Genomic DNA, 22,087 nt, shown 5'->3' with positions numbered 1-22,087 from the left:
TGCCCTTGATTTATTGTTTTGTTTTTTTTTGTTTTTTGATTTCTTGATGTTCTGTTTATTATTATTTATTGTATTTTAAATGGTGTTATGATATGTTGTTCTTATATTTTATTATGTTGTATTGCTCTGGGCATGGCCCCATGTTAGCCGCCCCGAGTCCCCATTGGGGAGATGGTGGCGGGGTATAAATAAAGTTTTATTATTATTATTATTATTATATCCCAGTTCAAAGCAGAAAAGTGAGATTTTATTCATCTGTGTGGAAGGGGCTCTGTGTGGAAGAGGACAATCTGGATTATATGGCAGTGTAGAAGGGGCCTCAGTTATATTAGAATTGATTCCCAGTGATTTCAATGAGACTTGTGTTGATATATTTCTTCAAATAAGTCACACAATTTTCTGTGGATCTTATAGAATCATAGAGTTGGAAGAGACCTCACGGGCAATCCAGTCCAACCCCCTGCTACAGTAAGAGCTTATATTTATGTAGGCGTCCTCATGATCAGAGAATGACATTTGCTAGTCTGTGCTCATTTCTCCAGGCTTCCTTTCACTGGCCCTGATCTGCATCATTATAGCACACCTATAAATACTGAATAGAACATATTCTTATATCATATCATATCACAACACAGAAACTAGTACCTGCACTCTCAGTTTCCGCTTCTCGATGGTCTTCGTCAGCTCCATCTTCAGGATTATCAGGACTCTCCACGAAAACAAAGGTATCACTGTCTGCTCGGTTTTGCCAATTGCCACGAAGATTATGCACCGTGTTTCTTAAAATGCAGAATCAAGTGGCAAAGATTAGAAAGAAGCCATAATATTGTTACAGTTTGAGTGTTAATCCTAGATCTTTCTAAGATTGGTAAAACAGTGTTCAGACTGTAACAATTTAAAATGCGAATGAAGTTTGTGTGTTCAAAAGCCTCTCTATAAAAATAATTCTGGCACCTATTAAAACATACTAGAAAATAATCCCCTAACATACAAACAATTAGTATCTTAGGGAGATGGCTTCTAGTTTTGACGTCTGACTGCTAGTTTTTATATGAGAGAAAAAGAAAGAAACAGCAGAGCAACATGATCTAACTAAAAAAGCTCAGGAATTGGTTGGGTTGGGACATAATTCTTCATTAACTTAAAGGAAGCAGTGAGCAATCTCAGCGATTATCTTCCCATTACAAAATAGTCTTCAAAAACAATGTGTATTTTGATGACTACCCTGTTTCCCCTAAAATAAGACATCCCCAGAAAATAAGACCTAGTAGAGGTTTTGGTGAATTGCTAAATATAAGGCCTCACCCAAAAGTAAGACCTAGCAAAGTTTTTGTTTGGAAGCATGCCCGCTGAACTCAACACCAGAGCATGCAGGATCGGTAAATGTATGTATCATAGATGGTTGTACATGGAAATAATGGTAGTAACAAGAAATTCTTGATAGGATTCACAGTTTGTCTGGTTATGCTGGTTTGTGATGACAACTACTGTACAGTATATAATAAATGTTCATTTTTTTGTTCAACAATAAATGTGAATTCTTCTTCATGGAAAAATAAGACATCCCCTGAAAATAAGACCTAGAGCATCTTTGGGAGCAAAAATTAATATAAGACATTGTCTTATTTTCAGGGAAACACGTTATTTGCTTGCAGGCCTTATTCTGCACAAAATTTTTATGTGGCATGAATTTTGAGAGACTACTGTATACAGTATATTGTTGCCCTGCTTGATCTTTTGAATTGAAGTAAAGATACTGTTACACAAGTCTGAGTGATACTTTATTATATTGCAGGTATAACTTGGTTCAGAAACTGTGGTAAAGCTTCTATTTATTTATATCTACAACCTATAACAAAAATCCCAAATTATCTGAAACAATACATTTTACTAAGATCCATATTATCTGAGTTGAACTAGATTATATGGCAGTCTGGACTCAGATAACACAGTTCAAAGCAGATATTGTGGGATTTTCTGCCTTGATATTCTGGGTTATATGACTGTGTGGAAGGGCCCTAAGTTACCCAAAAAGCACCAAGATGGGCAAAGTGAAATTTTGCACATTTGATAAAGCTGATCTGCACCATTGCAGACTCATGGCACAGAAGGGAATCGGATAATTACTGAGATAACTCTGCTGTGATAGTTGCAAAATAGTTATTTCTCTAGAATTTCATAATAGGAAACCATTACTGTATTTCAGTCCAAGGATGCTTGAGGGAGATGTTCTGTAGAGCAATAGAAGGCTGCGGTGGTGGTAGCAAAGCTGCCATTATTCCTACTGTGTTATCAGTGGGAGTTTTCACAGGGGGGAAAAAGTCATGTTCTGCATCAGCTGGAAAGAAAGAGACACAGCATAACTGTTAAGAGAATGCAGGCACAGTGAAGCTAAAGCTACAGCAGGGAAATCAAAATGAAAGAGGGGGAAGCGACAAAACAGGACAGATCTGTTTTAAACCTATTCTCTCTTAGGAGGATATCCTACTGAATTTGGGTGAACCTGCTACTGAGAAGACACGAACAGAACTGCACTACTTTCCATTAAGACAGTGGTTTACCACCTGGGGTACAGAGATATTTTTGGCCTTCAACTCCCAGAAATTCTAACAGCTGGTAAACTGGATGGGATTTCTGGGACTTATGGGCCAAAAATATCTGGGGGTCCCAGGTTGAAAACCACTGCATTAAGACTTCCCTCAAAACTGCAAAAACTGGATATGTCCAGCAACCCATTTTTTTTCCTTTTCATCAAACCAAGATTGAAGAACTCAAAAGCTTTCTTGTTACTTTGACAGCTTTTAATACATTGAACAAAGGCTTTGTTACTGGCTTTCTCTCTCTTTGCACAACAAAACCACTGCTTGTAATGCTGTTCCTCTGCGAGAGAGCTGGCCTGGTCTATCCTATCTATACCCCACAATAACCAACACACCACACCCTTCAAACTCCTTGTGCAATCTATGCACAGCCTTGTGTGGTGAGGAAGCACCCACCCCGATTACATTTGTTTCTCTGCTGAAAGAGGGGCTTTATATAAGGCATGTAATCAGAAATTGCTTTAGTTTCTAATTTGGAAATAAAGATCAAAAAGTCAATATATTTTGAACCAATTGAGGCTGTCAGGTGGTGAATTTTAGTCCAAACTTTAAAGGAGGTATCCAAAGTGCTGATCCTGTTTTAGAGATAGAATTTCATGCCAATAATAATAATAATAATAATAATAATAATAATAATAATAATAATAATACTTTATTTATATTCCGCCCTTCTCCCCAAAAGGACTCAGATGGGATTACCGTATATATAAAGCAGACAAAGGCAAACATTCAATGCCTTATTTACAATCACATATAATGAGACACACAACACAGACAAAGGCAAAGACTTCTCCTTTCATTTCCGGCTTTGGAGGCGGTGCTCATTACCTCCTGGTTGTGTGGCCGGCATGATTGCTTGGAGCGTCTTTTTTGCCTTTTCCCGCCAAAGCGGTACCTATTTATCTACTTGCATTTACATGTTTTCTAACTGCTAGGTTGGCAGGAGCTGGAGCTAACAGCAGGAGCTCACCCCATCCCACGGATTCGAAATGCCAATCTTCAGGTCAGCAGTTCAGCAGCACAATAACAATCCTGGGACTTCTCTCTTCTGAATTCAGGAACAGCTTCTTTTGCCTAATTATTTAACCCATTGCATCACTGCGCCACCGTGGCCCATATAATAACAGCTAGAAAGATTAGGTTAAAATTTGGAGTAGATTCACTAAGTTTATGGATATGGAAGCAATAGCCACCTTTGTGCCGACTGCCCAAAGCCAGCAAGAATCTTGCGTAGAGGGTGTGGTGGAGATGCAAGACCCCAGTTCACCACATTCAATAACATGGGCACAGACTGCATCATGTAAACATTGCCAGCTAATTCTCCATGCAGACATCTTAAATTGAGACATACAGGTTGCATTTGGAAGAATAAGAGATACATTATAAAAGAGCCCAATTCACACATAAGAAATGACACAGGAGTACATCAACCCTCTACATTTGCTGGGGTTAGGACCTCAGAATCCATGTGAAAGTGAAAATCCATGCTATTTTTTATCTGATGACCCTTCCATACAGCCATATAACCCAGAATATCAAGGCAGAAAAGCCCACAATATCTGCTTTGAACTGCGTTATCTGAGTCCACACTGCCATATATTCCAGTTCAAAGCACAAAATGTAGGATTTTTTTCAGCTGTGTGGAAGGGCCCTGAGAGAACACTCCAACATGGATGTATGGTCAACTTCCAGAGGAGACTGCATGGGATAACCTAGAGATTCTCAAGACATTTCAAATCAATTTCATGAATAACCAAATCCACAAAAGTCAAATCTACAAATGTGGAGGGACCATAGTTGTGACTCTCCAGGAACATTCCAGTTCTAAACAAATCTCAGCCATTCCAGAATTCTGCACCAATACCTGTGCAATCAAAACTCATCTAAACAGCGTGATTTGAGGAGCCGCAGTGCTGCAATGGGTTAAACCCTTGTACCGGCTGAACTGCTGACCTGAAGATCTGAAGGTCGGTGGTTCGAATCCGCGAGATGGGTGAACTTCCGTCTGTCTACCCCAGCTTCCCATGCAGGGACATGAGACAAGCCTCCCACAGGATGGTAACATATCCAGGCGTCGACTGGATATGTTACCATCCTGTGGGAGGTTTGTCTCATATCCAGGCGTCCACGTCACTGTAGACAGCCACTTATCTCACATCAGAAGCGACTTGCAGTATATTCTCAATTCGCTTCTGACACGGTTTTTTAAAAATCCTGATTTGAATGACAGGAGACTAATGTGCATTCACTTTCCAATGGAGTAAAAAACCTACAATTACTTACTTTCATTAAGCTGAGTCTTGTTGTCAGAAGGGGTAAAAATAGCCTCATCCTCCACAAAATTCTGAGCCTGGTTGGTACAGAACTCCCAGCGTTTCAGTTGTAGCTGTTGCAACCAGTACATCATGGCCTGCTTGTTTACAGCCTGTCGTTTTTTTAAAAAGGTTAAAAATTATTAAAAAGAAGGTCAATACATTTATAACTCGAGCAATGCTTGAGAAATAGGTTGGAATTGTATAGCTCTCCAGATGCTGTTTGATTACAGATTCAAGCATCGCCTTTTCCACCGGCTGAGCTGTCTATGCAACAACATATGGTGGGCCGCCTGATTCCCACTCTCCACCTAAAGCAGTGGTTCTCAACTTTCCTAATGCCGTGACCCATTAATACAATTCCTCATGTTGTGGTGACCTCCAACCATAGAACTGTTTTTGTTGCTACTTCACAACTGTAATTTTGCTACCGTTATGAATTGTAATGTAAATATCTGATGTGCAAGATGTATTTTCATTCACTGGACCACATTTGACACAAATACCCGATATGCCCAAATTTGAATACTGGGGGGGTTGGGACAGGGTTGATTTTGACATTTGGGAGTTGTAGTTGCTGGGATTTATAGTTCACTTTCAATCAAAGAGCATTCTGAACTCCACCAACGATGGAATTAAACCAGTCTTGGCACACAGAACTCCCATGACAAACAGAAAATACTGGAAGGGTGTGGTGAGCATTGACCTTGAGTTTTGGAGTTCATCTACATCCAGAGAGCACTGAGGACTCCAAACAATGATGGATCTGGACCAAACTTGGCAAGAATACTCAATATGCCCAGATGTGAACACTGGTGGAGTTTGGGAAAAATAGATCTTGACATTTGGGAGTTGCAGTTGCTGGAAATTATAGTTCACCTACAATCAAAGAGTCCCTTGAACTCCATGAACGACAGAATTGGGCCAAATTGCCCACACAGAACCCCCATGACCAAAAGAGAATACTGGAGGGATTTGGGTTCCTAAGACCATCAGAAATATGTGTTTTCCGATGGTCTTTGGTGACCCCTCTGAAACCTACCTTGTGACCCCCCGGGGGTCCTGTCCCCAGGTTGAGAAACGCTGGCCCAAAGCCTTTTTACTTTTTACACCCTACAGTCCCCCTTTAATTGCTTTCACTGCAGCCTATATAATCCTGGGATTTATAGATACATGGTGGCACAGTGTGTTAAAGCGCTGAGCTGCTGAACTTGCGGACCAAAAGGTCCCAGGTTCAAATCCCGGGAGCGGAATGAGCACCAGCTGTTAGCCCCAGCTCCTGCCAACCTAGCAGTTCGAAAACATGCAAATGTGAGTAGATCAATAGGTACCGCTCCAGCGGGAAGGTAACGGCACTCCATGTAGTCATGCTGGCCACATGACCTTGGAGGTGTCTATGGACAACGCCGGCTCTTCGGCTTAGAAATGGGGATGAGCAGCAAACCCCCAGAGTCGGTCACGACTGGACCTAAGGTCAGGGGAAACCGTTACCTTTAGTTATAGTTATATAGGCACTAGATCTCTGACTGAGAGATCTAAATGGTTCTCCCTAAACTGCAAACCCTCAGAAGCCACAGAATGGAATCTGGAGTGTTAAGGAGAAATCACAATGCTATAATCGTGTAGCGTGAAGGAGCCTCTACAAATACCATTCATGCAAAAACTCATCCCCAAGAGAGAAGCCACCAGAATCTACACTAATTCTAAACGTTTTTCTTGCCGTTTGGATTGAATATACCTACTCAGCTAAATATTTCATCACAGAAATATGAATAGGGCCAATATGGTTTGGAATTCAGAATCCCACTTTTAAATTCTCCTCTTCTTGTTTTGAATAACACTTGTTTTAATTCTGTCTAGCATGTACATACATGCAATTGAACTGCCTTGGGGCCCTTGGTGTTATACAAGAATTTTATGAAAGAAACACAAAAATTTGCTCTATCAGGCAAATAACAGTGATGTTGTGGCTGCTGCTGTTAATTTCATATTGTTCATGCTAATGATGACAAAACGAAAGAAGTTCAAGTCATTGTCACACAGCATGAAAACAAGCTTTGGCTTGAAGGAATAATTTATTTCAACAAACATCCTATTAATATGGCAATTTCCTGAAGACAAAGGCTTCCTCATTTTTATCACTATGAATCAGGATATTTTGAAAGGGGAAAGAAATTTGTGAACTAACACAGCAAATACTTAGGCTTCCCCCAAACATCCCTGATCTGTTTCAGCAACAAGAGAGACAAAGAGAAACACACTCCTTTAGGAGTAGTGGTGTCTCTCTCTTTCTCTATTAATGTCATATACAGTAGATTTATTTTTATTATCCAAGATTCAAATTGCAGTTCCATCTTGCCTCCTAAGCCATCAGTTGGAGGCCCCTCCCCACAGTAACATGTTATGCTTATACAGTAGAGTCTCACTAATCCAAGCCTCGCTTATCCAAGCCTCTGGATAATCCAAGCCATTTTTGTAGTCAATGTTTCCAATATATCGTGATATTTTGGTGCTAAATTTGTACATACAGTAATTACAACATAACATTACTGCGTATTGAACTACTTTTTCTGTCAAATTTGTTGTATAACATGAAGTTTTGGTGCTTAATTTGTAAAATCATAACCTAATTTGATGTTTAATAGGCTTTTCCTTGATCAGTCCTTATAATCCAAGATATTCGCTTATCCAAGCTTCTGCCGGCCCGTTTAGCTTGGATTAGTGAGACTCTACTGTGTGTGTGTGTGTGTGTGTGTGTGTGTGTGTATATATATATATATATATATATAATTCAATATTATCTAATAATATAATATATTGCCCCTGGTGGCACAGTGCGTTAAAGCGCTGAGCTGCTGGGCTTGCGGAACAAAAGGTCCCAGGTTCAAATCCTGGGAACAGAATGAGCACCCGCTATTAGCCCCAGCTCCTGCCAACCTAGCAGTTCGAAAACATGCAAATGTGAGTAGATCAATAGGTGGGAAGGTAACGGCGCTCCATGCAGTCATGCCGGCCACATGACCTTGGAGTTGTCTATGGACAATGCCAGCTCTTCGGCTTAGAAATGGAGATGAGCACCAACCCCCAGAGTCGGTCACGACTGAACGTCAGGGGAAAACCTTTACCTTTACTATAATATTGATACTAATATAATGTAATACAATATAATACTAATAATGCAATACAATATTAATTTTGTATTTTATATTACATATAATATTACAAATAATATTACAGTATAGTGGTATAGTTCAATATACCCTGTTTCCCCTAAAATAAGACATCCCCAGAAAATAAGACCTAGTAGAGGTTTTGCTGAATTGCTAAATATAAGGCCTCCCCCGAAAGTAAGACCTAGCAAAGTTTTTGTTTGGAAGCATGCCCGCCAAACAGAACACTAGAGCATGCAGGATCGGTAAATGTACGTACCATAAAGTGTTGTACATGGAAATATTGTTAGTAACAAGAAATTCTTGGTAGGATTCAGAGTTTGTCTGGTTATGCTGGTTTATGATGACAACTACTGTACAGTATATAATAAATGTTCATTTTTTTGTTAAACAATAAATGTGAATTATTCTTCATGGAAAAATAAGACATTCCCTGAAAATAAGACTTAGAGAATCTTTGGGAGCAAAAATCAATATAAGACACATTCTTATTTTCGGGGAAACATGGTAGTAATATATAATGCTAATATTGTGCTATGCTCATAATATAATATACCGTATGTAAATATAATTTGTAAGCCGCTCTGAGTCCCCTTCGGGGTGAGAAGGGCGATATATAAATGCAGTAAATAAATAAATAGGGATCATAGGCCAAAACTTCTAAAAGACACTAGGCTGCTCACTCTAGAATGATCTGAAGAGAAACACTGAAATTCCCGTGGATTGGATACTGACTTATAAGGGCAAATAAAATGCAGAATCCTAGATGTAGCACTTGTTGGTGCTACATCTGGCAGAAAAATTGGTAGAACTAAAAGTATGAGGTATGTCTCATGTATTTGTTATGATGTGGCTTCAAATGAGTAACTCTCTCCTAGGGTTTCCTTGGAAAGTACTACTCAGAGGAAGTTTGCCACCACCTTCCTTTTGAGAATGACTTGTCCAAAGTCACCCAGGGAGTTTCCCTGACTGAGCGGAGATGCAAACTCAGTCTCAGCCTGGCAGTGCAACCCTCAAACCACAAGACCATGCTGACGCAGACATCTCTTCCATAAATCCTCTCAGTCATGTGGGCACAACCCACAAAGCCTGTCTTCCCATATTTCATGAATACACATAGGTCAGGAAATTCCTAAACTTTAAAAAAAGTACACCCTTTGTTGCAAAAGAACTAAAAAAGCTACCCATGCTTAACAACTGCAGTTTAACATACATGTATGACATTAATTCAAGGACATAAATTTAACCAACCAGAAGATACTGGCAGCCAGTCACAGTGAAGTGCCCAATTTCTCAAACATATGATCAAGCCAGATTTTGGGTCTTGGGAATATTACCTGAGTATTATAGGATTTCATCTATAAGAAAGCTTCCTGGGCTGTTGAGTCTCATTATACAAATATGAAAACCCTTATATAAACAGAAAGAACAAAGACCTATTTATGATGATTTTACATCCTCTGGCACTCAAATTTACAGAGCTTGAAAAAGTTGGGTTGCTGTGAGTTTCCCGGGCTGTATGGCCATGTTCCAGAAGCATTCTCTCCTGATGTTTCACCCACATCTATAGCAAACATCCTCAGAAGTTATGAGGTCTGTTGGAAACTAGGCAAGTGCGGTTTATATATCTGTGGAAAGTCCAGGATGGGAAAAAGAGCTCTTGTCTGTTGGAGGCAGGTGTGAATGTTGCAATTAATCACCTTGATTAGCACTGAAAAGCCTTGCAGTTTCAAAGCCTGGCTGATTCCTCCCTGGGGGAATCCTTTGTTAAGAGGTGTTAGCTGGCTCTGATTGTTTCCTGTCTGGAATTCCCCTGTTTTCTGAGTGTTGTTCTTTATTTACTGTACTAATTTTAGAGTTTTTTTTAATACTGGTAGCCAGATTTTGTTCATTTTCATGGTTTCCACCTTTCTGTTGAAATTATTTACGTGCTTGTGGATTTCAATAGTTTCTCTGTGTAGTCTGACACAGTGGCTGTTAGAGTGGCCCAACAATAAAGGAATATGAAAGGCACTGTAAATCAACTCAACCAGAGAAGTAAGCCACAGCAGAGCACTTGATGAACCAACCTGGACTCAGCATATTATTTGAGAACACAGAAATGCTGGACCACTCCAACAACCACTATGTCAGACTACACAGAAAAGTTTTCAATAGATCTCACAATCTCTGAGAATGCCTGCCATAGATGTGAGCGAAACGTCAGGAAAGAATGCTTCTGGAACATGGCCACGCAGCCCAAAAAACTCACAGAAACCCAGTGATTCCAGCCATGAAAGCCTTCGACAACACTTGAAAAACTATAGCTACCAGCCTTAATCGAAGCAATAGTTGTCTGAAATGGATGCTGACCTTCTGTTGAATAGCTGGGGAAAATATTCTTTTTGTCTATATCATCATTGCTGGCGCTGCCTCAAAAATGAGTGACGACTTAAGAGAAAAATTTCTTACAGCAGCAGAATCCACAGCAGTAAAGGATGAAACTCCCTCCCTGCTCTCTTGCGAAGTTAAGACATTTTTTACTTTGATTTCCAAAAGATCTAGTCGGAATTATGGGTAGGGGATTATGGAGCTATAGTATCAATGGTTTCTATGCAATGGTTTAGAATCTAATCAAAATTTAGAGTCTTAGGCCCCTTGTACACTGCCATATACAATCCAGATTATCTGCTTTGATAATCTGGATTATATGGCAGTGTAGGAGGGTCCTAGATTTATTGTGGACTGCTTCTCCTGTTCAGGTAGTGATACTGGAGGAGCAGAAAAAGTAGGGATATTTGTAATTTTTGTAGAGTAGCAGTAGTGGTCTAGATTGGGGTAATGGTTTGAGCATTGGACGAGAACTCTGAATCTCTCCTCACCACAGAAACCCTTTGGGGACCTTGTCTAAACCATACTCTACCAGCTAAAGTGGAAACCAATAGAGCCCCCAGTGGCACAGTGGATTAAACCCTTGTGCCGGCAGGACTGCTGACCAACAAGTTAGACGTTTGAATCCTGGGAGAGCAGGTGAGCTCCCTCTGTCAGCTCCAGCTCCCCATGTGGGGACATGAGAGAAGCCTCCCGCAAGGATGGTAAAAAAAAAAAATCAAAACATCCTGTGTCCCCTGGACAATGTCCTTGCAGACAGCCAATTCTCTCACACTAGAAGAAACTTGCAGTTTCTCAAATCGCTCCTGACACCAGGGAAAAAAGTGGAAACCAATGGCAATCCTGTCCTCTTAATGAGATTTGTGGCAACCCTGTTCTCGGATTTCCTTGGCAAATTTAATATTTGCCAAGGAAATCCGAGAACAGGGTTGCCACAAATCTCTTAAAAGCACATAAATAACAACCAGTAACAAAGGAAAGATAATAAGAATAAGTAGCAGGATGACCACTTTGTATTGCTCAATTTTGAACAAGGTTATGTATGAGGCCCTCCATAATAAGGGAGTGTTTGCTGATGTGTAAAATAATGGAAAAATCTCAGAGCTTAGGGCCCTTCCACACAGCCATATAACCTAGACCAGGGGTCCCCAAACTTTTTAAACAGGGGGGCAGTTCACAATCCTTCGGACCATTGGAGGGCTATAGTTGACCACCGAGCAATAATAATAATAATAATAATAATAATAATAATAATAATAATAATAATAATAGCAATAATAATAAAAAAAGGGTTGGAAGAGACCCTTTGGGCCATTGAGTCCAATCCCTTTCTGCCTTTGTGCACCGAAAGCACAAGCAAAGCACCCCTGACAGATGGCCACTCAGCCTCAATGTTAATAAATAATAATAATAATAATAATAATAATAATAATAATAATAAAAAAGAGGGTTGGAAGAGACCCCTTGGGCCATTTTGTCCAACCCCCTTCTGCCTCTGCGGACCAAAAGCACAAGCAAAGCACCCCTGACAAATGGCCACCCAGCCTTAATGTTAATAATAATAATAATAATAATAATAATAATAATAATAATAATAATAATAATGGTTGTAAGAGAAGAAGAGAACCCTTGGGTCATTTAGTCAAACCCCCTTCTGCCCTTGTGCCATGGGGGCCGGATAAATGGCTTCGGTGGGCCGCATCCGGCCCCCGGGCCTTAGTTTGGGGACCCCTGACCTAGACTATCAAGGCAGAAAATCCCACAAAGTCTGTGTTGAACTGAGTTATCTGAGTTCACACTGCCAGATATCCCAGTTCAAAGCGAATATTGTGGGATTTTATTTAGCTGTGTGGAAGGGGCCCTAGAAATCTTCCTGTCCACCTCTGGCCCTTCCAGACATGTCCTATATACCAGGATCTGATCTCAAGTATTCTGTTTATTCCAAATTATCTGGCAGCACAGACTCATATAATCTGGTTTAAAGCAGAAAACCTGGGATCAGGTCCTGGGATATAGTGCCTGTTTGGAAGGGCCCAGAGTTGGAGGGACGTGTGCTGTTGTCACTGAAGTTCCTAATATGATAAAGTTAAATTTCTCCTGGCACAGAAAGTGCCATATGGATATTTGGGTCAAGCCCTTTGAGGCAGAGATTCATCAACACTTGCGTAACTGATTTCCCTCCTTTGGACAGCACTCAGGTCTTTTCTACACTGCCATATAACCTAGATTATCAAAGCAGATTTTTTTTTCCGTGTCAGGAGCAACTTGAGAAACTGCAAGTCGCTTCTGATGTGAGAGAATTGGCCGTTTGCAAAGATGTTGCCCAGGGGAAGCCCTGATGTTTTGATGTTTTACCATCCTTGTGGGGGGCTTCTCTCATGTCCCTGTATGTAGAGCTAGAGCTGACAGATGGAGCTCACCTGCTCTCACCGGACTCAAACCACTGACCTTTTGGTTAGCAGTCCTGTCGGCAGAAAGGTTTAACCCATTGCGCCAAAAGGGGCTCCTGTCAAAGCAGATAATCCACATTATCTGTTTTGAATTGGATTATATGAGTCTACACTGCCATATAATCCAATTCAAAGCAGATAATCTGGATTTTATATGGCAGTGTAGAAGGGGCAGTGTAGATGTTATGGTTGAGCCTTATGGCTCCGATACTGGGAGACGTGGTCGTAAGACTCCTCGGGAGTCAGATACTCTCGAGGAGCGAGAAAGGAAGCGGCTGCGGGATATCTTTGCAGAACCATCTGACGAGGATTCCTTTGAGGGTTTTACTGAGAGAATGGAGGAAGAGATGGTTGGCTCAGAGGAGGATGACATGGAATGGACTCGTGTGAGGGAGGATTTGGGTGCCACTGGCAATGATAGTATGGAAGGCGATTGGGGACCTTCAGGATTAGACCCGTGGACAAGCTGGAGGGATGGGACGGGATCCACAGCTGGGGATGCTGTGGGGCGTAGTCAAAGGTGTTTCAGTTCTGATGAGGAAAGTGATGAGGAAACGCCTGGAATTAGGGTAACAGCTGATAGTGATGAGGAGCTGTAAACTGGCATAAAATGGGGTTTGGAAGCAATGGCTAATTGCGTTGGGCAAGGTAATCTGGACGAACGCTTGGGCTCTGTGTGGGAAATTCCTGAAGACGGGTGTGATTCGTTTGCTGACTACGTAAGTTACCAAGGACACTGGGCATAGACGGCGGGAGGAACTGTGTGGGCTTTTGTTGTGCAACCTGTGCTTAATCTTAATAGCTTGGACCTCCGTCGTCTTCTTGACGGACGCCATCTGTTTATTCTGGACTGACTGACTGACTGACTACGGCCTCGGACTCCCCTTCCTGTGATTATCGTTGGACCTGGTGAACTACAAACGTCTGTACCTGCCTTACGACCTTCGGACCGGATTGGAACTTCGCTGACCGCTTCTGCCCTTGAATGCTGCGTTTGTATCTGGAAATTGCTTGCTGTGTGGAGGAGTAACCTCTTAGTTACTCAAACATAGCTTTTGGCAGCAGAGAAGCATCTGCTGCCAGTTTTTTGTATTCCTTTGAACCTTTTGTTCACCAGCTTTTGTTTGTTTTAGTCCCAGGCTGAAGTAAGCTTTTTTGGTTTAACCCGGATTAAACTCCGGTTTAATCCGGTTTATCTTTTGAACGTTTTCCTTGTGTCTTTTTACTTTTAAGGCCAATGTTTGCCTAGCCCTTGTCTTTTACGGGCATTTTTGGTTCTGTAACTCCAATAAACTTTGTTATATCTTATCTTGTGGCGTTCTGTCCTTGACAGTAGATGAGATCTTCTAAATCATCACATCAACATATTTTGTGGAGCACAAGTCCTGAAGAAGCTGGTGTGATTTTAATATTAAATGTAATGTCTTAAATGTTCAATATGTATTGATTTTAAATTTAATTGATTTTATGTCTCTGTTCATATGTATTTTAAGGCATCTAATGGTTGCCATATGTAAGCCGCCTTGAGTCCCCTTTGGGGTAGAGAAAGGCAGGGTAGAAATAAGGTAAATAAATATATAAAATAAATCACCCGCCACAATATCAGGGGCTACTTTGCCACCTAATGATCAGACAGGTCTTTCTCCATACCTTGAGGATGAAATCTTTGCTGGGGGTCCTGATTTCAAAAACATCTTCGTCCGATCCCACTTTAAGATCAAAGTTAGCGCTGGATATGTCTATGCTCCCCAAAGGGTTAACATCTTGCGCAGTCCTGAAGTAAAGCAAGAGGCCTTTGTCGTCATCATAAAAGAACCAGCGGGATTTCCAGGTCTTGATGGGTGCGTTGGCGGAAAACTTATTTAAGTAGCCACAGAGTTTTTTCTTTGGCGTTTCTTTTCCAGGTTTCAAGCGTGTGTTTTCCCAGTCTTCAAGAGAAGGAGGCACATCTCCTTCTATGCCATAGCCACTTCCACCATCTACCACTTTTCCTTCTTCTGACTTATTTGACATTTCGGGCACGAGGCAATCTCTGCTCCCAGAATCCGCTTGCATGTTCTCTTCAAGGACAGGACTTCTGCAGCCAGAATGCTAAAGGGAAGGAAAAGAACTTCAGAAAAATGAAGTACGTATACATGCGCTTATGCAATGCAGACAGAATTTTGTTTAATTCCTAAAATTCAACTTCACTAAATAGCTTGGTTTATTTAACTGCGAGAAAAGTGAAGCAACATACAGACCATGTTTCTGCACTGACTCAATTTAAATTTGAGAACACAGAAATGCTGGACCACTCTAACAACCACCATGTCAGGCTACACACAGAAGCCACTGAAATCCACAAGCATATGGACAATTTTAACAGAAAGGAGAAAACCATAAAAATGAACAAAATCGGGCTATCAGTATTTTAAAATAAAATCAGGACAGTAAATAAAGAACAACACTCAAAAAGCAGGGGGATTCCAGACAGGAAATAATCAGGGCCAGGGAAAATTTCCCAACAAAAGATTAGGTAGGAAGCAGCCAGGCTTTGAAGCTGCAAGGCTATTTACTACTAATCAAGCTGGCCAATTACAACATTCACACTTGCCTCCAACAGACAAGAGTTCTTTCTCTCACCCTGGACATTCCACAGATATACAAATCATACTTTGCCTAGTTTCCAACAGACCTCACAACCTTTGAGGATGCCTGCCATAGATGTGGGCGAAACATCAGGAGAGAATGCTTCTGGAACATGGCTATGCAGCCCGAAAAGCTCACAGCAACCCAGTTCTTCTGGCCATGAAAGCCTTCGACAACACATCCATTTCAATATTTTGTCTTACAACTCCCAATAGTCTTATAGTACAGGGAAGGTGGAATTTGTAGTCCAGAACATCTGGAGAGCCAAAAATTCCCTTCTTGTTGTTGCTGTTGAGTGCCTTTAAGTCATTTCTCACTTATGTCAGCCCTAAGGTGAACTTAGCACAAGGTTTTATTAGTCCTTAATTAAATGCCGCTCTGCTCTTTCCTGTCTGAAAAGGACAAGCAGCAACTGAAAAGTCTTTCTTGTACATTCCCACTAAATATGCCTGTCAGGATTTTGGTGTCAGGAAATGTGATAATAGTGATTCTGTCAAGTGGAGCAATCGAATTAGCAAAGCAGCAGTTGAACAATGATTAAATCCTCCTCCCACCCAGAAAGGAAGAAACATGTTTAGGTTTCTTTGTACAAACATATAAAACGACTCTCCTTATAAACTGTTCAACATCAAACACAGGGGAGTTAAATAAAAAGGTAGGAGGAAGAAAAAAGTGGTTGCAAATTAAGAGTGATTACGAGAGAGAGCGGGTGTGGAAAAGCAAACTTGCTATTGACAATTAGTGTAAGTGTGCAAAGGTTGTTAACTATTAACACATAGGCCCAAGAGAAGGATACAACTAGGGCCCCTTCATGTCATTCCACACATATAACCCAGAATACAAAGGCAGAAAATCCCAAAATATTTGCTTTGAACTGAGTTATCCGAGTCCACACTGCTATATACAGTAGAGTCTCACTTATCCAACATAAACAGGCCAGCAGAACATTGGATGAGTGAATATGTTGGATAATAAGGAGGGATTAAGGAAAAGCCTATTAATTATCAAATTAGGTTATGATTTTACAAATTAAGCATAAAAACATCATGTTATACAACAAATTTGACAGAAAAAGTAATTCAATACGCAGTAATGCTATGTAATGCTATACTGTATTTACTAATTTAGCACCAAATATCATGATGTATTGAGAACATTGACTAAAATAATGCGTTGGATAATCCAGAATGTTGGATAAGCGAGTGTTGGATAAGTGAGACTCTACTGTATTACAGTTCAAAGCAGAAAATGTGGATTTTATTCAGCTGTGTGGAAGGGGCCTTCTACATTACCACATAAAATACAGATTATCCACTTTGACCTGGATTATATGGCAGCGAAGACTCATATAAATATAATCTGGATTATTTTATTTGATAATCTGGATTACAGTAGAGTCTCACTTATCCAACGTTCTGGATTATCCAACGCATTTTTGGAGTCAATGTTTTCAATATATCGTGATATTTTGGTGCTAAATTCATAAATACAGTAATTACTACATAACATTACTGCATATAGAACTACTTTTTCTGCCAAATTTGTTGTCTAACATGATATTTTGGTGCTTCATTTGTAAAATCATAACCTAATTTGATGTTTAATAGGCTTTTCCTTAATGCCTCCTTATTATCCAACATATTCGCTTATCCAACAGTCTGCCGGCCCGTTTATGTTGGATAAGCGAGACTCTACTGTACATGGCAGTGTAGATCTAGTCTAGGATACAGACCACCATAGTCAGATCATACATCTCAGGTATGATAATAGGCCCAATTGATACATTCATTTTAAATGTGCAAACACAATCCTGATGACTACAGAAGTCTTGTCATCCAGTTTGAAGGCTAACTCCCGGAGTAACTCTGAATTCTGTCCAGCAGAGAATCCTTATAACCTGATCCTCTTTCAACTGACAAGAAGCATCTCTGTCTTGTCTAAACTAAACTTCAATTTGTTTGTTCTCAGGGCCCTTCCAGACAGCCCTATATCCCAAAATATCAAGGCAGAAAATCCCACAATATCTGCTTTGAACTATGTGATCTGAGTCCACACTCAGATAATGTGGGATTTTCTGCCTTGATATTCTGGGATATAGGGCTGTCCGGAAGGGCCCTCATTCAGTCCACTGCTGATGTCAGACACTGCTTTAGAAACAAAACAGCTTCTCTGGAATTCAGTGGAAATAAGAAGTTGAGTTGAATAACAGCACAATAGTGACGCTAACTCCAAACTTCTGGACAACCTCTGGCTACTGCTTCATGTAAATGTTAAATAATATGGGAGAAAAAAATTGAACAATGAGATATTCATACAGGTCAGGAGTCAAGCAAGAACCTCCCCTGAACCACAATTTGTCTTATCCATCCCACCATGACTCAGGCCCCTTCTACACTTTCATATAATCCAGATTATCAAAGCAGATAATCCACATTATCTGATTTGACTGGATTATATGAGTCTACGCCTCCATATAATCCAGTTCAAAGCAATAATCTGGATTTTATATGACACTGTAGAGAGGGCCTCCGTCTAGAGAGGTGGCCCAGAAAGGCACTATTATTATTATTATTATTATTATTATTATTATTATTATTATTATTATGTTTATTTATATTCCGCTTTGTCTCTACATAAGGGGACTCAAACTGGCTCACAACTGGTTAATTCCGTGTTTCCCCGAAAATAAGACAGTATCTTATATTAATTTTTGGTCCCAAAGATGCACTAGGTCTTATTTTCAGGGGATGTATTATTTTTCCATGAAGAAGAATTCACATTTATTGTTGATCAAAAAAATGAACATTTATTATATACTGTACAGTAGTTGTCATCACAAACCAGCATAACCAGACAAACTGAATCCTATCAAGAATTTCTTGTTACTACTAATATTTCCATGTACAACACTCTATGGTACATACATTTACTGATCCTGCATGCTCTGGTGTTCTGCTTCCAAACAAAACTTTTGCTAGGTCTTACTTTCAGGGGAGGCCTTATATTTAGCAATTCAGCAAAACCTCTAGTAGGTCTTATTTTCTGGGGATGTCTTATTTTAGGGGAAACAGGGTAGTATTGAAAGCCACCGAGGCCCCTTCTACACTGCCATATAAAATCCAGATTATCTGCTTTGAACAGGATTATATAGCAGTGTAGACTCATATAACCCAGTTCAAGACAAATAATGTGGATTATCTGATTTAATAATTTGGATTATATGGTAGGGTAGTAAAGGTCTAATACTAGTTGAGGATAATGCTTGAGATCATAGCCATCTGGGATTTTGTTTCCATTTTGGAATATATATAGATCATGAGATACCTTGGAGGTAAGACCCAAGTCCAAACACAATATTTATCAAGAGAACCACTGATTGCATAGGGAAGGTGATGAGGAAACACAACCTACAACCTATCTACAGACCCACTAAGAAAATCCAGCAAATGCTACCTTTAGCAAAGGACAAGAGGGATCCTCTCACCTCTATAGGAGTCTACCGTATACCATGCGGCTGTGGACAAGTCTGAAAAAGGGACCACCAAACACAGCATTGCCCAAACATGAATCAAGGAACACGAAAGGCACTGCACATTCAACCAGAGAAGTTAGCCATAGCAGAGCACTTGATGAACCAACCTGGACACAGCATATGATTTGAGAACACAGAAATGCTGGACCACTCCAACAACCACTATGTCAGACTATACAGAGAAGCCACTGAAATCCACAAGAAGCATGTGGACAATTTCAACAGAAAGGAGGAAACCATGAACATGAACAAAATCTGGTTACCAGTATTAAAAAAACTCTAAAATCAGGACAGTAAATATAGAACATTTATTTATTTCCAATATTTATATCCTGCCCTTCTCACCCGGAGGACTCAGGGCGGCGTACACAATTGGCAACAATTCTATGCCGACACATAATTAAACATAACAATAGCTAAAATCCATTACAGACAATTAACACTGTTTTTTTTGTGTCAGGAGCGACTTGAGAAACTGCAAGTCGCTTCTGGAGTGAGAGAATTGGCCGTCTGCAAGGACGTTGCCCAGGGGACGCCCGGATGTTTTGATGTTTTTTACCATCCTTGTGGGAGGCTTCTCTCATGTCCCCGCATGGAGCTGGAGATGATAGAGGGAGCTCAACCACACTCTCCCCAGGATTCGAACTGGGCAGCTTGCAGATCAGCAGCCCAACCTTCAAGTCACAAGGCTTTAACCCACTACTCCACCGGGGGCTCCAATTAATACAGTATAAAAATATAAAATAAGTTCATCCAGAAAACGGGGAATTCCAGGCATGAAACAATCAGGACCAGTTAAACCTCCCAACAAAGGATTCCCCCAGGCAGGAAACATCCAGGCTTTGAAGCTGCAAAGCCATTCAATGCTAATCAAGGTGGCCAAGTGCAACATTCACACTTGCCTCAAACAAACAAGAGTTCTTTCTCCCACCCTGGACCTTCCACAGATATATAAACCCCACTTGCCTAGTTTCCAAGAGACCTCACAACCTCTGAGGATGCCTGACATAGATGTGGGCGAAACGTCAGGAGAGAATGCTTCTGGGACATGGCCATACAGTCCGGAAAAATTACAGCAATCCAGTGATTCCGGCCATGACAGCCTTCGACAATGCATTATAGGAGTCTATAGACTGCATTATATGGCAGTGCAGATGGGTTTAAGTGACCTGCCCAATGAACCCAATGCATTTCATATGGTTTTCTTAGGGAAGGAACATTCAAGAGGTGTGTTGTCGAAAGCTTTCATGGCCGGGATCACAGGGTTGTTGTATGTCTTTCGGGCTGTGTGGCCATGTTCCAGAAGTATTCTCTCCTGACGTTTCGCCCACATCTATGGCAGGCATCCTCAGAGGTGTGAGGCATGGATGGCGTTGGTGCTTCCTCCTGAAACGCAGACTGTTGCAGTTCCTGGGCTGCTGCCTGTGTTCGCTTCCCCAATCGGCTTACCTTTGCCCGATCCCGCTCGGGATCCCAGGCACATGTTCCCGCTCCCACTTCCCCGCTGGCGGCACTCGGAGGCTGCCTCGCCTGCGGCTTCCGGGTGGGGAGGGGCCTCGCCAAACCGGCCGTGTAGAAAGAACACAAGCCGCGCTCCAAAACTCTGGGATTGGTCGGCGAGGTCCGACCACGCCCCCTTTCAAGCCCCGCCCCCTCTCTATTCGCCCTCGAGAGGCATTCCTTGGCCCCGAAGGGTGGTCAATCTTAGGGCCATTCCACCCAGAATATCAAGGCCGGAAATCCCACATTATCTGCTTTGAACTGGCATATATGTCAGTGTGCACTCAGATATCCCAGTTCAAAGCAGATATTGTGGGATATTGGGCTATGTATAAGGGCCCATAGTCCCTCTCAGGTTGCACTGATATAATCCAGTTTCTGAATCCAGATTATCTACTCAGAACTGGATTATATAAATCTATGCTGCCACATAATTTGGTTCAAAGCAGATAATAGTTTGGCCACTTCTACACAGCTGTATAAAATCCAGATTATCTGAACTGGATTATATGGCAGTGTGGATTTGGGGCCCTTCCACACAGCCATAACCCAGAAAATCAAGGCATTTGGGTTCAAATTACAGGAAAGGAGATTCCGCCAGAATATTAAGAAGACCTTCCTGACTGTACAAGCTTTTCAACATTGGAACTCTCTGTCTCAGAGTGTGGTGGAGGCTCCTTCTTTGGAGGCTTCTAAACAGAGGATGGATGGCTATCTGTCAAGGGTACTTTGAAAGACAAACCTTAGTACTCCGAGGCAGAGAGTTCCAATGTTGAACAGCTTGTACAGTCAGGAAGGTCTTAATATTCAGGCGGAATCTCCTTTCCTGTAATTTGAACCCAAGTTCCAGTCTCCAGGGTTGCAGAAAACAAGCCTGCTTCTTCCTCCTTATGATCTCAGAACTCAGACAATATGTCCAAAACAACGTGAAGGCACGAAAGAACAAGAAAAACAACAATGTAGAATCCTCAGGCAGAGAAGTCAGCGGCTCTGATCAAATCGCAAATTCTAGGAATCCATGGGATGCAGTCATAGCAGTTAAAGCAAATGGTTGCTGTGAGATTTCTGAGCTGTATGGCCATGTTCCAGAAGAATTCTCTCCTTAGGAAATCTCACAGCAACCCAGTGATTCCAGCCATGAAAGCCTTTGACAACACAGTTAAAGCAGAGTTATAATGCTATAGGTAGTATGAAAGCATTACTTCCCCTTTCTGGGTGGTCTGAATAATTTTATGCTTGTTATTTGTTTGTTTATTTTGCATTATGTGACTTGGAAATCAAATTTGTAACAATTCGAAATTAAAAAACCGTATATGTGTATGTGGCGAACTGAAAACTCATAGTATAGTATAAATAAACTCACCCCGGATGCATCAGCACTGTATAATTGTTGTTTGATACTAATTTAGCTACAATGGTTCCATAACCATGGAATCACGGGAGTTGTGGTTTTATCAGGGCAATAGCCTTTTTTTAAACCAAATAGTCCAAACTATAACTCCCAAGATTTCAAAGCATTGACCCA

At 41.0% G+C, this 22,087-nt stretch overlaps 1 protein-coding gene and 1 long non-coding RNA gene across 3 annotated transcripts in view; one reads left to right on the top strand and one right to left on the bottom strand.

The window, feature by feature from the left end:
- tbc1d2 (TBC1 domain family member 2) overlaps positions 1 to 20,644 on the bottom strand; it is a 70,052-nt gene extending 49,408 nt beyond the window's left edge. The window contains exons 1-5 of one of the 2 annotated variants that reach the window (XM_062971722.1): positions 20,512 to 20,644; positions 14,553 to 14,993; positions 4,884 to 5,025; positions 2,197 to 2,338; positions 646 to 779 (exon numbers count right to left, since the gene is read on the bottom strand). In XM_062971722.1, the coding sequence (XP_062827792.1) occupies positions 646 to 779; positions 2,197 to 2,338; positions 4,884 to 5,025; positions 14,553 to 14,957 (823 nt within the window). In that variant the 5' untranslated portion in view covers positions 14,958 to 14,993; positions 20,512 to 20,644. Of the gene's footprint in view, positions 1 to 645; positions 780 to 2,196; positions 2,339 to 4,883; positions 5,026 to 14,552; positions 14,994 to 20,511 lie in introns of those variants that run through there. The other variant, XM_062971723.1, reaches the window with a different exon arrangement.
- On the top strand, positions 13,090 to 14,210 carry LOC134296537 (uncharacterized). Its single transcript, XR_010003318.1, has 2 exons — positions 13,090 to 13,621; positions 13,705 to 14,210. It is a non-coding gene; the product is annotated as an uncharacterized LOC134296537 (long non-coding RNA).
- Positions 20,645 to 22,087: the final 1,443 nt, after the last annotated feature.

The sequence above is a fragment of the Anolis carolinensis genome, chromosome 2 (genome assembly GCF_035594765.1).
Source record: "Anolis carolinensis isolate JA03-04 chromosome 2, rAnoCar3.1.pri, whole genome shotgun sequence".
Lineage (NCBI taxonomy): Eukaryota > Metazoa > Chordata > Lepidosauria > Squamata > Dactyloidae > Anolis > Anolis carolinensis.
The sequence above is the reverse complement of the archived record's forward strand: the minus strand, read 5'-3'. Positions and strand labels throughout refer to the sequence as shown.